This window comes from Oncorhynchus nerka, linkage group LG4 (genome assembly GCF_034236695.1).
Source record: "Oncorhynchus nerka isolate Pitt River linkage group LG4, Oner_Uvic_2.0, whole genome shotgun sequence".
Lineage (NCBI taxonomy): Eukaryota > Metazoa > Chordata > Actinopteri > Salmoniformes > Salmonidae > Oncorhynchus > Oncorhynchus nerka.
The window spans coordinates 103195096-103212431 of NC_088399.1; the positions used below are offsets into that span (position 1 = coordinate 103195096).

The 17336-nt window shown below is 47.2% G+C and overlaps 1 protein-coding gene across 1 annotated transcript in view; it reads left to right on the forward strand.

Annotated features, from left to right (window-relative positions):
- The window catches only part of LOC115125754 (protein spire homolog 1-like), a 142106-nt gene that overhangs the window by 14377 nt on the left and 110393 nt on the right, over positions 1-17336 (forward strand). Inside the window, exon 2 of the mRNA XM_065018079.1 lies at positions 8783-8814. Coding sequence (XP_064874151.1) covers positions 8783-8814 — 32 coding nt within the window. The remainder of the gene's footprint in view (positions 1-8782; positions 8815-17336) is intronic.

The window sequence follows — 17336 nt, forward strand, 5'->3', positions numbered from 1 at the left end:
AGAGTTGTTAGTGCTACAGCAGTATGTTAGCGTAGAGTAGTTAGTGCTACAGCAGTATGTTAGTGCTACAGCAGTATGTTAGTGTAGAGTAGTTAGTGCTACAGCAGTATGTTAGCGTAGAGTTGTTAGTGCTACAGCAGTATGTTAGTGCTACAGCAGTATGTTAGTGTAGAGTAGTTAGTGCTACAGCAGTATGTTAGTGTAGAGTTAACCCACTGTTCCTATACCAGTTAACTCACTGTTCCTATACCAGTTAACCCACTGTTCCTATACCAGTTAACCCACTGTTCCTATACCAGTTAACCCACTGTTCCTATACCAGTTAACCCACTGTTCCTATACCAGTTAACCCACTGTTCCTATACCAGTTAACCCACTGTTCCTATACCAGTTAACCCACTGTTCCTAGACCAGTTAACCCACTGTTCCTAGACCAGTTAACCCACTGTTCCTAGACCAGTTAACCCACTGTTCCTAGACCAGTCAACCCACTGTTCCTAGACCAGTCAACCCACTGTTCCTAGACCAGTCAACCCACTGTTCCTAGACCAGTTAACCCACTGTTCCTAGACCAGTTAACCCACTGTTCCTAGACCAGTTAACCCACTGTTCCTAGACCAGTTAACCCACTGTTCCTAGACCAGTTAACTCACTGTTCCTAGTTCACTTAACCCACTGTTCTTAGTCAAGTTAACCCACTGTTCCTAGACCAGTTAACCCACTGTTCCTAGACCAGTTAACCCACTGTTCCTAGACCAGTTAACCCACTGTTCCTAGACCAGTTAACCCACTGTTCCTAGACCAGTTAACCCACTGTTCCTAGACCAGTTAACCCACTGTTCCTAGACCACTTAACCCACTGTTCTTAGACAAGTTAACCCACTGTTCCTAGACCAGTTAACCCACTGTTCCTAGACCAGTTAACCCAACGTTCCTTGGCCGTCATTGAAAATAAGAATGTGTTCTTAACTGACTTGCCTAGTTAAATAAAGGTAAAAATAAATAAATATGGATTTCCGTTTGTTATGAAAACTTGAAATCGGCCCTAATTAATCGGCCCTAATTAATCGGCCCTAATTAATCGGCCCTAATTAATCGGCCGACCTCTAGTATGTAGTGATGCTGCGGTGGTAGGGTCTGGATGTAGTGATGCTGCAGTGGTAGGGTGTGTATGTATGTGTGTATGTGTAGTGATGCTGCAGTGATGCTGCAGTGGTAGGGTCTGGTGGTATGGTAGGGTCTGGATAGTGATGCTGCAGTGGTAGGGTCTGGATGCTGCAGTGGTAGGGTCTGGATGTAGTGATGCTGCAGTGGTAGGGTATGTGTGTGATGTAGTGATGCTGCAGTGGTAGGGTCTGGATGTAGTGATGCTGCAGTGGTAGGGTATGTGGATGTAGTGATGCTGCAGTGGTAGGGTATGTAGTGATGCTGCAGTGGTGGGTATGTGATGCTGCAGTGGTAGGGTCTGTGTGTATGTAGTGATGCTGCAGTGGTAGGGTCTGGGTATGTAGTGATGCTGCAGTGGTAGGGTATGTGTAGTGTGGTATGTAGTGATGCTGCAGTGGTGGTATGTCTGGATGTAGTGATGCTGCAGTGGTAGCGTATGTGTGTATGTAGTGATGCTGCAGTGGTAGGGTATGTAGTGATGCTGCAGTGGTAGGGTATGTGTGTAGTGATGCTGCAGTGGTAGGGTATGTGTGTATGTAGTGATGCTGCAGTGGTAGGGTATGTGTGTATGTAGTGATGCTGTAGTGGTAGGGTATGTGTGATATGTAGTGATGATGCTGCAGTGGTAGGGTATGTGTGTATGTAGTGATGCTGCGGTGGTAGGGTATGTGTGTATGTAGTGATGCTGAGTGGTGTAGTGGTAGTGATGTAGTGATGCTGCAGTGGTAGGGTATGTGTGTATGTAGTGATGCTGCGGTGGTAGGTGTGTATGTAGTGATGCTGCAGTGGTAGGGTATGTGTGTATGTAGTGATGCTGCAGTGGTAGGTCTGTATGTAGTGATGCTGCAGTGGTAGGGTATGTAGTGATGCTGCAGTGGTAGGGTATGTGTGTATGTAGTGATGCTGCAGTGGTAGGGTATGTCTGTATGTAGTGATGCTGCAGTGGTAGGGTATGTCTGTATGTAGTGATGCTGCAGTGGTAGGGTATGTGTATGTAGTGTGCTGCAGTGGTAGGGTATGTGTGTATGTAGTGATGCTGCAGTGGTAGGGTATGTGTGTATGTAGTGATGCTGCAGTGGTAGGGTATGTGTGTAACCCACTAGTGATGCTGCAGTGGTAGGGTGCATGTGTGTATGTAGTGATGCTGCAGTGGTAGGGTAGTGTAGTGATGCTGCAGTGGTATGTGTATGTAGTGATGCTGCAGTGGTATGGGTATGTGGTGGTGATGCTGCAGTGGTAGGGTGTGTGTAGTGATGCTGCAGTGGTAGGGTATGTGTGTATGTAGTGATGCTGCAGGTGGTAGGGTATGTAGTATGTGTGATGCTGCAGTGGTAGGGTATGTGTGTATGTAGTGATGCTGCAGTGGTAGGGTATGTGTGTATGTAGTGATGCTGCAGTGGTAGGGTATGTCTGTATGTGATGCTGCAGTGGTAGGGTCTGTGTGTATGTAGTGATGCTGCAGTGGTAGGGTAGTGTGCTGCAGTGGTAGGGTATGATGTAGTGATGCTGCAGTGGTAGGGTATGTAGTGATGCTGCAGTGGTAGGGTATGTGTGTATGTAGTGATGCTGCAGTGGTAGGGTATGTGTGTATGTAGTGATGCTGCAGTGGTAGGGTATGTAGTATGTAGTGATGCTGCAGTGGTAGGGTATGTGTGTATGTAGTGATGCTGCAGTGGTAGGGTATGTGTGTATGTAGTGATGCTGCAGTGGTATGTAGGCGTATGTGTGTATGTGCAGTGGTAGGGTATGTGTGTATGATGCTGCAGTGGTAGGGTATGTAGTGATGCTGCAGTGGTAGGGTATGTGTGTATGTAGTGATGCTGCGGTGGTAGGGTATGTAGTGATGCTGCAGTGGTAGGGTATGTGTGTATGTAGTGATGCTGCAGTGGTAGGGTATGTGTGTATGTAGTGATGCTGCAGTGTGGTAGGGTATGTGATGCTGCAGTGGTAGGGTGAGTGGTAGGGTCTGATGCTGCAGTGGTAGGGTATGGTGATGCTGCAGTGGTAGGGTGTGTGTATGTATGATGCTGCAGTGGTAGGGTAGTGTGTATGTATGCTGCAGTGTAGGGTATGTGATGATGCTGCAGGTGGTAGGGTATGTAGTGATGCTGCAGTGGTAGGGTATGTGTGTATGTAGTGATGCTGCAGTGGTAGGGTATGTAGTGATGCTGCAGTGGTAGGGTATGTGTGTATGTAGTGATGCTGCGGTGGTAGTGATGCTGCAGTGGTAGGGTATGTGTGTATGTAGTGATGCTGCAGTGGTAGGGTATGTAGTGATGCTGCAGTGGTAGGGTCTGTGTGTGCGGTGGTAGGGTATGTATGCTGCAGTGGTAGGGTATGTGTGTATGTAGTGATGCTGCAGTGGTAGGGTATGTAGTGATGCTGCGGTGGTAGGGTGTGTATGTAGTGATGCTGCAGTGGTAGGGTATGTAGTGATGCTGCAGTGGTAGGGTCTGTGTGTATGTAGTGATGCTGCAGTGGTAGGGTCTGTGTGTATGTAGTGATGCTGCAGTGGTAGGGTATGTGTGTATGTAGTGATGCTGCAGTGGTAGGGTATGTGTGTATGTAGTGATGCTGCAGTGGTAGGGTCTGTGTGTATGTAGTGATGCTGCAGTGGTAGGGTATGTGTGTATGTAGTGATGCTGCAGTGGTAGGGTATGTAGTGATGCTGCTGCAGTGGTAGGGTATGTATGTGATGCTGCAGTGGTAGGGTATGTAGTGATGCTGCAGTGGTAGGGTATGTAGTGATGCTGCAGTGGTAGGGTATGTAGTGATGCTGCAGTGGTAGGGTATGTAGTGATGCTGCAGTGGTAGGGTATGTAGTGATGCTGCAGTGGTAGGGTATGTATGATGCTGCAGTGGTAGGGTATGTAGTGATGCTGCAGTGGTAGGGTATGTAGTGATGCTGCAGTGGTAGGGTATGTAGTGATGCTGCGGTGGTAGGGTATGTAGTGATGCTGCGGTGGTAGGGTATGTGTGTATGTAGTGATGCTGCAGTCGTAGGGTATGTGTGTATGTGTAGTGATGCTGCAGTCGTAGGGTATGTGTGTATGTAGTGATGCTGCAGTGGTAGGGTATGTGTGTATGTAGTGATGCTGCAGTGGTAGGGTATGTATGTAGTGATGCTGCGGTGGTAGGGTATGTATGTAGTGATGCTGCGGTGGTAGGGTATGTGTATGTAGTGATGCTGCGGTGGTAGGGTATGTGTGTATGTAGTGATGCTGCGGTGGTAGGGTATGTGTGTATGTAGTGATGCTGCGGTGGTAGGGTATGTGTGTATGTAGTGATGCTGCAGTGGTAGGGTATGTAGTGATGCTGCAGTGGTAGGGTATGTAGTGATGCTGCAGTGGTAGGGTATGTAGTGATGCTGCAGTGGTAGGGTATGGTGATGCTGCAGTGGTAGGGTATGTGCTGCAGTGGTAGGGTATGTAGTGATGCTGCACTGGTAGGGTATGTAGTGATGCTGCAGTGGTAGGGTATGTGTGTATGTAGTGATGCTGCAGTGGTAGGGTATGTGTGTATGTAGTGATGCTGCAGTGGTAGGGTATGTAGTGATGCTGCAGTGGTAGGGTATGTGTGTATGTAGTGATGCTGCAGTGGTAGGGTATGTGTGTATGTAGTGATGCTGCAGTGGTAGGGTATGTGTGTATGTAGTGATGCTGCAGTGGTAGGGTATGTGTGTATGTAGTGATGCTGCAGTGGTAGGGTAGGGTGATGCTGCAGTGTGTATGTGTGATGCTGCAGTGGTAGGGTATGTAGTGATGCTGCAGTGTGGTAGGGTCTGTGTGTATGTAGTGATGCTGCAGTGGTAGGGTATGTGTGTATGTAGTGATGCTGCAGTGGTAGGGTGATGCTGCAGTGGTAGGGTATGTATGATGCTGCAGTGGTAGGGTATGTGTGATGCTGCAGTGGTAGGGTATGTAGTGATGCTGCAGTGGTAGGGTATGTGTGATGCTGCAGTGGTAGGGTGTGTATGTAGTGATGCTGCAGTGGTAGGGTATGTGTGTATGTGATGCTGCAGTGGTAGGGTATGTGTGATGCTGCAGTGGTAGTGATGATGCTGCAGTGGGTAGGGTATGTGATGCTGCATGGTAGTGATGATGCTGCAGTGGTAGGGTATGTAGTGATGCTGCAGTGGTAGGGTAGTGATGCTGCAGTGGTAGTGATGCTGATGCTGCAGTGGTAGGGTATGTAGTGATGCTGCAGTGGTAGGGTATGTGTGATGCTGCGGTGGTAGTGATGCTGATGGTGGTAGGGTATGTAGTGATGCTGCGGTGGTAGGGTATGTGTGTATGTAGTGATGCTGCAGTGGTAGGGTATGATGCTGCAGTCGGTAGGGTAGTGGTGATGCTGGTAGGGTATGTGTGTATGTAGTGATGCTGCGTGTGGGTATGGGTGATGCTGCAGTGGTATGTAGTGATGCTGCAGTGGTAGGGTATGTAGTGATGCTGCAGTGGTAGGGTATGTGTGTATGTAGTGATGCTGCAGTGGTAGGGTATGTGTGTATGTAGTGATGCTGCAGTGGTAGGGTGTGTATGTAGTGATGCTGCAGTGGTAGGGTCTGGTGTGTATGTAGTGATGCTGCAGTGGTAGGGTATGTGTGTATGCAGTGGTGATGCTGCAGTGGTAGGGTCTGTGTGTATGTAGTGATGCTGCAGTGGTAGGGTCTGTAGTGATGCTGCAGTGGTAGGGTATGTAGTGATGCTGCAGTGTGGTAGGGTATGTGTGATATGTGTAGTGATGCTGCAGTGGTAGGGTATGTAGTGATGCTGCAGTGGTAGGGTATGTATGGGTATGTAGTGATGCTGCAGTGGTAGGGTATGTGTGTATGTAGTGATGCTGCAGTGGTAGGGATGCTGCAGTGGTAGGGTATGTGTATGTGTGATGCTGCAGTGGTAGGGTATGTAGTGATGCTGCAGTGGTAGGGTATGTGTGTATGTAGTGATGCTGCAGTGGTAGGGTATGTAGTGATGCTGCAGTGGTAGGGTATGTGTGGTAGGGTATGTAGTGATGCTGCAGTGGTAGGGTATGTAGTGATGCTGCAGTGGTAGGGTAGTGATGCTGCAGTGGTAGGGTATGTAGTGATGCTGCAGTGGTAGGGTATGTGTGTATGTAGTGATGCTGCGGTGGTAGGGTATGTAGTGATGCTGCAGTGGTAGGGTATGTGTGTATGTAGTGATGCTGCGGTGGTAGGGTATGTGTAGGTGATGCTGCAGTGGTAGGGTATGTGATGATGCTGCAGTGGTAGGGTATGTGTGTATGTAGTGATGCTGCAGTGGTAGGGTATGTAGTGATGCTGCAGTGGTAGGGTATGTGTGTATGTAGTGATGCTGCGGTGGTAGGGTATGTAGTGATGCTGCGGTGGTAGGGTATGTAGTGATGCTGCAGTGGTAGGGTATGTAGTGATGTAGTGTAGGGTATGTGTGTATGTAGTGATGCTGCAGTGGTAGGGTCTGTGTGTATGTAGTGATGCTGCAGTGGTAGGGTATGTGTGATGCTGCATGTAGTGATGCTGCAGTGGTAGGGTCTGTGTGTATGTAGTGATGCTGCAGTGGTATGGGATGCTGCAGTGGTAGTATGTGTGTATGTAGTGATGCTGCAGTGGTAGTGGTGATGCTGGTATGTGTGTATGTAGTGATGCTGCAGTGGTAGGGTATGTGTGTATGTAGTGATGCTGCAGTGGTAGGGTATGTGTGGTAGGGTATGTAGTGATGCTGCAGTGGTAGGGTATGTGTGTATGTAGTGATGCTGCAGTGGTAGGGTATGTGTGTATGTAGTGATGCTGCAGTGGTAGGGTATGTGTGTATGTAGTGATGCTGCAGTGGTAGGGTATGTGTGTATGTAGTGATGCTGCAGTGGTAGGGTATGTAGTGATGCTGCAGTGGTAGGGTATGTGTGTATGTAGTGATGCTGCAGTGTGGTATGTAGTGATGCTGCAGTGGTAGGGTATGATGTGGTAGTATGTAGTGATGCTGCAGTGGTAGGGTATGTGTGTATGTAGTGATGCTGCAGTGGTAGGGTATGTGTGTGATGCTGCAGTGATGCTGCAGTGGTAGGGTATGTGTGTATGTAGTGATGCTGCAGTGGTAGGGTATGTGTGTATGTAGTGATGCTGCAGTGGTAGGGTATGTAGTGATGCTGCAGTGGTAGGTGTATGTAGTGATGCTGCAGTGGTAGGGTATGTAGTGATGCTGCAGTGGTAGGGTATGTAGTGATGCTGCAGTGGTAGGGTATGTAGTGATGCTGCAGTGGTAGGGTATGTAGTGATGCTGCAGTGGTAGGGTATGTAGTGATGCTGCGGTGGTATGTAGTGATGCTGCAGTGGTAGGGTATGTGTATGTAGTGATGCTGCAGTGGTAGGGTATGTGCTGCAGTGGTAGGGTATGTGAGTGATGCTGCAGTGGTAGGGTATGTGTGTATGTAGTGATGCTGCAGTGGTAGGGTATGTGTAGTATGTAGTGATGCTGCAGTGGTAGGGTATGTGTGTATGTAGTGATGCTGCAGTGGTAGGGTATGTATGTAGTGATGCTGCAGTGGTAGGGTATGTATGTAGTGATGCTGCGGTGGTAGGGTATGTGTATGTAGTGATGCTGCGGTGGTAGGGTATGTGTGTATGTAGTGATGCTGCGGTGGTAGGGTGTGTGTATGTGTGATGCTGTATGTAGTGATGCTGCAGTGGTAGGGTATGTAGTGATGCTGCAGTGGTAGGGTATGTAGTGATGCTGCAGTGGTAGGGTATGTGATGTGATGCTGCAGTGGTAGGGTATGTAGTGATGCTGCAGTGGTAGGGTATGTGTGTATGTAGTGATGCTGCAGTGGTAGGGTATGTGTGTATGTAGTGATGCTGCAGTGGTAGGGTATGTGTGATGCTGCAGTGGTAGGGTGATGCTGCAGTGGTAGGGTATGTGTGTATGTAGTGATGCTGCAGTGGTAGGGTATGTGTGTATGTAGTGATGCTGCAGTAGTGATGCTGCAGTGGTAGGGTATGTGTGTGTGTAGTGATGCTGCAGTGGTAGGGTATGTAGTGATGCTGCAGTGGTAGGGTATGTGTGTATGTAGTGATGCTGCAGTGGTAGGGTCTGTGTGTATGTAGTGATGCTGCAGTGGTAGGGTATGTAGTGATGCTGCAGTGGTAGGGTATGTGTGTATGTAGTGATGCTGCAGTGGTAGGGTATGTATGTGTGTAGTGATAGGGTATGTATGTGTGTAGTGATGCTGCAGTGGTAGGGTATGTGTGTATGTAGTGATGCTGCAGTGGTAGGGTATGTGTGTATGTAGTGATGCTGCAGTGGTAGGGTATGTGTGTATGTAGTGATGCTGCAGTGGTAGGGTATGTGTGTATGTAGTGATGCTGCAGTGGTAGGTTATGTGTGTATGTAGTGATGCTGCAGTGGTAGGGTATGTGTGTATGTAGTGATGCTGCAGTGGTAGGGTATGTAGTGATGCTGCAGTGGTAGGGTATGTAGTGATGCTGCAGTGGTAGGGTATGTGTGTATGTAGTGATGCTGCAGTGGTAGGGTCTGTGTGTATGTAGTGATGCTGCAGTGGTAGGGTATGCGTGTGTATGTATGTAGTGATGCATATTTGACTAACACTTTTTCTTTTCCCTTTCCAGATAAATACAGACCTCCCAACACGTCCTTAGAGGTGAGTTGCACGTTGGTTTGTCAGATAAGGTTTCTACTGGTAGAGAATGAACCATGTTTCCATTGTTTTAAGGGTGCTTTAGAAACCAAGCTTGAATTTGTTCGTCATCACGGAGTACTGGTTACTCCGATGAGCCAATGAACAGTCATGTTTCTAAAACACTACAATTGAGTTTAGGTGGATATAGAGGATCATGGAGTTGTTTGAGCTATACCATGCTTCCAGAACTGAGCTTTGTATTTTTCTCATAGGCTTCTGCAGTAGTGTAGGACTGTAGTGTATTATTCCATCGTATGCATTTGTGTCTAACATGTAGTCAGCTGAGACCAGTTTGTATCAAGGTCCCACTGGGGGAATATTTGTTTAAGTGTGTGTTTCATGGAACGGAAATCATCCCAAATACAGAGCCCAGTGCCCACCATGGAAACCATGAGCATCATCCCAAATACAGAGCCCAGTGCCCACCATGGAAACCATGAGCGACCATTGGTACCGTGTTGGCGTGACAACAGCATAGACGGCTTGGCGCTGAGATAAGGGGTTTCTCTCTTTCCTTTATCACTCTCCAGCTCCCAGACATTTGATTGTCACACTGAATTGGAAGACTCTAGATATATACTTTTTTTGTTGTTGCTTGTTTTCAGTGTTTTCATTGAATTGGAAAAAAGCTAAATCACTGAAACGGACATTGAATCTCAATGGAATAAAACACTGACAGGAGTTGAGGCTGTGGAAATCTACCCACACTGCACTGCACCTATGTCAATATAAGGCTTGTCTGTAAACAATTGTTGGAAAAATTACTTGTCATGGACAAAGTAGATGTCGTAACCGACTGGCCAAAACTATAGTTTGTTAACAAGACATTTCCAACCTAAGTGTATGTAAACTAGTTTTAATGACTCCAACCTGAGTGTATGTAAACTAGTTTTAATGACTCCAACCTGAGTGTATGTAAACTAGTTTTAATGACTCCAACCTCAGTGTATGTAAACTAGTTTTAATGACTCCAACCTGAGTGTATGTAAACTAGTTTTAATGACTCCAACCTCAGTGTATGTAAACTAGTTTTAATGACTCCAACCTGAGTGTATGTAAACTAGTTTTAATGACTCCAACCTGAGTGTATGTAAACTAGTTTTAAAGACTCCAACCTAAGTGTATGTAAACTAGTTTTAATGACTCCAACCTCAGTGTATGTAAACTAGTTTTAATGACTCCAACCTCAGTGTATGTAAACTAGTTTTAATGACTCCAACCTAAGTGTATATAAACTAGTTTTAATGACTCCAACCTCAGTGTATGTAAATTTCCAACTTCAACTGTAGACACATTCACACACTTTACTTTTTTTTTTTGAAAGGCGAACAATGGCACAGTTTGGAAGAGGAATAGGCGAAGCATGAATATGTTAGCTACATTAACTACCTAAGAGAACATTTTAATGTAGCCGAAGATTATAGGGTCCCATAGGAAAGACTGACCAACACTTTGGTTCCTAACCTGTCACAATAACTCGTCCCTAGCATTTTCATTCGTTGTCATGTTGAATACTGTATTTAAAGCGACCACTTAGATTCTAACTATAGAATTATAATAAACATTATTTTTCCATGATTCCAACAGTTGACCCATGATTTTCCATCTAAATCGCAAGTCAATTCAACAGCAGTGTGGAATTACTATTATTATATATATATTTTTAACAGTTTATTTAACTAGGCAAGTCAGTTTAAGAACAAATGTTTATTTACAATGACGGCCTACCCCGGCCAAACCTGGACGACGCCGGGCCAATTGTGCGCTGCTCTATGCGACTCCAATCATGAAATGATTGCAGAAATTGATAAATGCTGAAAATTGTTTTTGGTTGAAGTTTAATTGAACAGTTTAGTAAAAAATAAATAAAAATCTGAATCGAGAAATGACTTAGAATGTATGTGTTGCCTCCCTAGGGTCACGCACTGAAAGCATCAATTTATATTATTCAAAAACATAGATATATAATACTGTCCACATATTTTTAAAATAGTGTGATATATTTAGAACATATCACCTGCTAGACTTGTTGGCCAAGAAGGTCATCTCTCTACTAACTAAGCCTCCAAATAAGTCATTTCCTCATTGCGTTGTTTACTGTAATTCATTTTGAGTTGTCATAACGGGACGTCAAGCCTACAGTTTGCTACATTCTGATATCCCAATGTAACAATGTAGGCTAATGATGTCATCTCTTTAGAACAGATTCTTGAATATTCTAACGACTTACTGTTTTGCCTATCGATTTCATCTCTCCCAAAATGTAAAGGGTCAGGGAATATAGCATAGGACTAAAGGCTTGTGCTTCTCCTTGTTGTTTATCATGCAAGTGAAGACCATATCGACTGGTTTCGTACTACATTAGTCTTGGTTATGCTCCGACAGTAGTGTTTTCATAATTTAGTCCGTTTGTAGCGGGTATGTACACGACCAGTCCAACGCCCCACCACTGTAAAGCCATGGTTGACAGATGGTTTACAAATTAAAACCATACAATAACGCCAAACCAAACGTCACACACACTGCGGGATGCAACAGAGCCGCGCCCCCACCCACACCAAACGTCACACATTACCCTACACCACACCCTACACCTACACCACACCACACTACACCACATTACCCTACACCACATTACCCTACACCACACTACCCTACACCACACTACCCTACACCACACTACCCTACACCACACTACCCTACACCACACTACACTACATTACCCTACACCACACTACACTACACCACACTACCCTACACCACACTACACTACATTACCCTACACCACACTACCCTACACCACACTACCCTACACCACACTACACTACATTACCCTACACCACACTACCCTACACCACACTACCCTACATTACCCTACACCACACTACACTACACCACACTACCCTACACCACACCACATTACCCTACACCACATTACCCTACACCACACTACCCTACACCACACTACCCTACACCACACTACCCTATATAGAACCCTACACCACACTACCCTACACCACACTACCCTACCCTATATATAGAACCCTACACCACACTACCCTATATAGAACCCTACACCACACCACACTACACCACACTACCCTACACCACACTACCCTACACCACACTACCCTACACCACACTACCCTACCCTATATAGAACCCTACACCACACTACACTACACTACCCTACACCACACTACCCTACACCACACTACCCTACACTACCCTACACCACACTACCCTACACCACACTACCCTACACCACACTACCCTATATAGAACCCTACACCACACCACACTACACCACACTACCCTACACCACACTACCCTACACCACACTACCCTACACCACACTACCCTATATAGAACCCTACACCACACTACCCTACACCACACTACCCTACACCACATTACCCTATATAGAACCTTACACCACACTACCCTACACCACATTACCCTACACCACACTACCCTACACCACACTACCCTATATAGTACCCTACACCACATTACCCTACACCACACTACCCTATATAGTACCCTACACCACACTACCCTACACCACACTACCCTATATAGTACCCTACTACACCACACTACCCTACACCACACTACCCTACACCACACTACCCTATATAGTACCTACACCACACTACCCTACACACACACTACCCTACACCACACTACCCTACACCACAACCCTACACCACACTTACCCTACACCACACTACCCTACACCACATTACCCTACACCACACCACACTACACCACACTACCCTACACCACACTACCCTACACCACACTACACTACACCACACTACCCTACACTACACCACACTACCCTACACTACACCACACTACCCTACACTACACCACACTACCCTACACCACACTACCCTACACCACACCACACTACACTACACCACACTACCCTACACCACACCACACTACACTACACCACACTACCCTACACCACACTACCCTACACCACACTACACTACACCACACTACCCTACACCACACTACCCTACACCACACTACCCTATATAGTACCCTACACTACACCGCACTACACCACACTACCCTAAACCACACTACCCTAAACCACACTACCCTACACCACACTACCCTACACCACACCACACTACACCACACTACCCTACACCACACTACCCTACACCACACTACCCTACACCACACTACCCTAAACCACACTACCCTACACCACACTACCCTACACCACACTACCCTACACCACACTACCCTAAACCACATTACCCTACACCACACTACCCTACAACACATTACCCTACACCACACCACACTACCCTACACCACACACACTACCCTACACCACATTACCCTACACCACACTACCCTACAACACATTACCCTACACCACACTACCCTACACCACACCACACTACCTTATACCACATTACCCTACACCACATTACCCTACACCACACTACCCTATATAGAACCCTACACCACATTACCCTACACCACACTACCCTACATAGAACCCTACACCACATTACCCTACACCACACTACCCTACACCACACTACCCTGCACTACACTACCCTACCCTACACTACACTACACCACACCACATTACCCTACACCACACTACCCTATATAGAACCCTACAACACATTACCCTACACCACACTACCCTACACCACACTACCCTACACCACACTACCCTACACCACACTACCCTATACCACACCACACTACACTACCCTACACCACATTACCCTACACCACACTACCCTATATAGAACACTACACCACATTACCCTACACCACACCACCCTACACCACACTACCCTACACCACACTACCCTACACCACACTACCCTATATAGAACCCTACACCACATTACCCTACACCACACTACCCTACACCACATTACCCTACACCACACTACCCTATATAGAACCCTACACCACATTACCCTACACCACACTACCCTACACCACACTACCCTATATAGAACCCTACACCACATTACCCTACACCACATTACCCTATATAGAACCTTACACCACACTACCCTACACCACATTACCCTACACCACATTACCCTATATAGAACCTTACACCACACTACCCTACACCACACTACCCTATATAGAACCTTACACCACACTACCCTACACCACATTACCCTACACCACACTACCCTACACCACACTACCCTATATAGTACCCTACACCACATTACCCTACACCACACTACCCTATATAGTACCCTACACCACACTACCCTACACCACACTACCCTATATAGTACCCTACACCACACTACCCTACACCACACTACCCTATATAGTACCCTACACCACACTACCCTACACCACACTACCCTATATTTACCCTACACCACACTACCCTACACCACACTACCCTACACCACACTACCCTACACCACACTACCCTACAACACATTACCCTACACCACACCACACTACCCTACACCACACACACTACCCTACACCACACTACCCTACACCACATTACCCTACACCACACTACCCTACAACACATTACCCTACACCACACTACCCTACACCACACCACACTACCTTATACCACATTACCCTACACCACATTACCCTACACCACACTACCCTATATAGAACCCTACACCACATTACCCTACACCACACTACCCTACATAGAACCCTACACCACATTACCCTACACCACACTACCCTACACCACACTACCCTACACCACACTACCCTACACCACACTACCCTATATAGAACCCTACACCACACTACCCTACACCACATTGCCCTATATAGAACCTTACACCACACTACCCTACACCACACTACCCTACACCACATTACCCTACACCACACTACCCTATATAGTACCCTACACCACATTACCCTACACCACACTACCCTATATAGAACACCACACTACCCTACACCACACTACCCTACACCACACTACCCTACCCTACACTACCCTACACCACACTACCCTACACCACACTACCCTACACCACACTACCCTATATAGTACCCTACACCACACTACCCTACACCACACTACCCTATATAGTACCCTACACCACACTACCCTACACCACACTACCCTACACCACTCTACCCTATATAGAACCCTACACCACACTACCCTACACCACACTACCCTACACCACATTACCCTACACCACACCACACTACCCTACACCACACTACCCTACACCACACTACCCTACACCACACTACACTACACACACTACCCTACACTACACCACACTACCCTACACCACACTACCCTACACCACACACTACACTACACCACACTACACTACACTACACTACACCACACTACCCTACACCACACTACCCTACACCACACCACACCACACTACACTACACCACACTACCCTACACCACACCACACTACACTACACCACACTACACTACACCACACTACCCTACACCACACTACCCTACACCACACGACCCTACACCACACTACCCTACACCACACTACACTACACCACACTACCCTACACCACACTACCCTACACCACACCACACTACACTACCCTACACCACACTACCCTACACCACACTACCCTATATAGTACCCTACACTACACCGCACTACACCACACTACCCTAAACCACACTACCCTAAACCACACTACACCACACTACCCTACACCACACCACACTACACCACACTACCCTACACCACACTACCCTAAACCACACTACCCTACACCACACTACCCTAAACCACACTACCCTAAACCACATTACCCTACACCACATTACCCTACAACACATTACCCTACACCACACTACCCTACACCACACCACACTACCTTATACCACATTACCCTACACCACATTACCCTACACCACACTACCCTATATAGATCCCTACACCACATTACCCTACACCACACTACCCTATATAGAACCCTACACCACATTACCCTACACCACACTACCCTACATAGAACCCTACACCACATTACCCTACACCACACTACCCTATACCCTACACCACATTACCCTACACCACACCCTACCCTACACCACACTACCCTACACCACACTACCCTACATAGAACCCTACACCACATTACCCTACACCACACTACCCTATATAGAACCCTACACACTACACCTACACCACATTACCCTACACCACACTACCCTACACCACACTACCCTACACCACACTACCCTACACCACATTACACCACACTACCCTACACCACACTACCCTACACCACACTACCCTATACCCTACACACACTACACCACACTACCCTACACCACATTACCCTACACCACACTACCCTACACCACACTACCCTACACCACACTACCCTACACCACACTACCCTACACCACCACATACCCTACACCACACTACCCTACACCACACTACCCTAAACCACACCACATTACCCTACACCACACTACCCTACACCACACTACCCTACACCACACTACCCTACACCACACCCTACACCTACAACCCTACACCACACACCCTACCCACACTACCCTACACCACACTACCCTACACCACACTATAGACCACACCACACTACCCTACACCACACTCACCCTACACACACTACCCTACACCACACTACCCTACACCACACTACCTACACCACACCCTACCCTACACCACACTACCCTATATAGATCCCTACACCACATTACCCACTACACCACACTACCCTACACCACACTATAGAACCCTACACCACATTACCCTACACCACACCCTACCCTACATTACCCTACACCACATTACCCTACACCACACTACCCTACCCACACACCCTACACCACACTTACCCTACACCACATTACCACACTACCCTACACCACCACACACACCACACTACCCTACACCACACTACCCTATAGAACCCTACACCACACTACCCTACATAGAACCCTACACCACACTACCCTACACCTACATAGAACACCTACACACCATACCTACCCTACACCACACTACCCTATATACACCACATTACCCTACACCACACTATTACCCTACACCACACTACCCTACACCACCACACTACCCTACACCTACACCACACTACCCTATATAGAACCCTACACCACACTACACACCACACTACCCTACACCACACCCTACACCTATACCCACACCACCACATTACTACCACACTACCCTATATAGAACCCTACACCACATTACACCTACACCACACTACCCTACACCCATAGAACACTACCCACCATTTACCCTACACCACACTACCTACACCACACTACACCACACCACACTACCCTACACCACACTACCCTACCACTACCCTACACACCACACTACACACACTACCCTACCCTACACCACACTACCCTACCCTACACCACATACCCTACACCACACCCTACCCTACACCACACTACCCTACACCCCTACACCACACTAC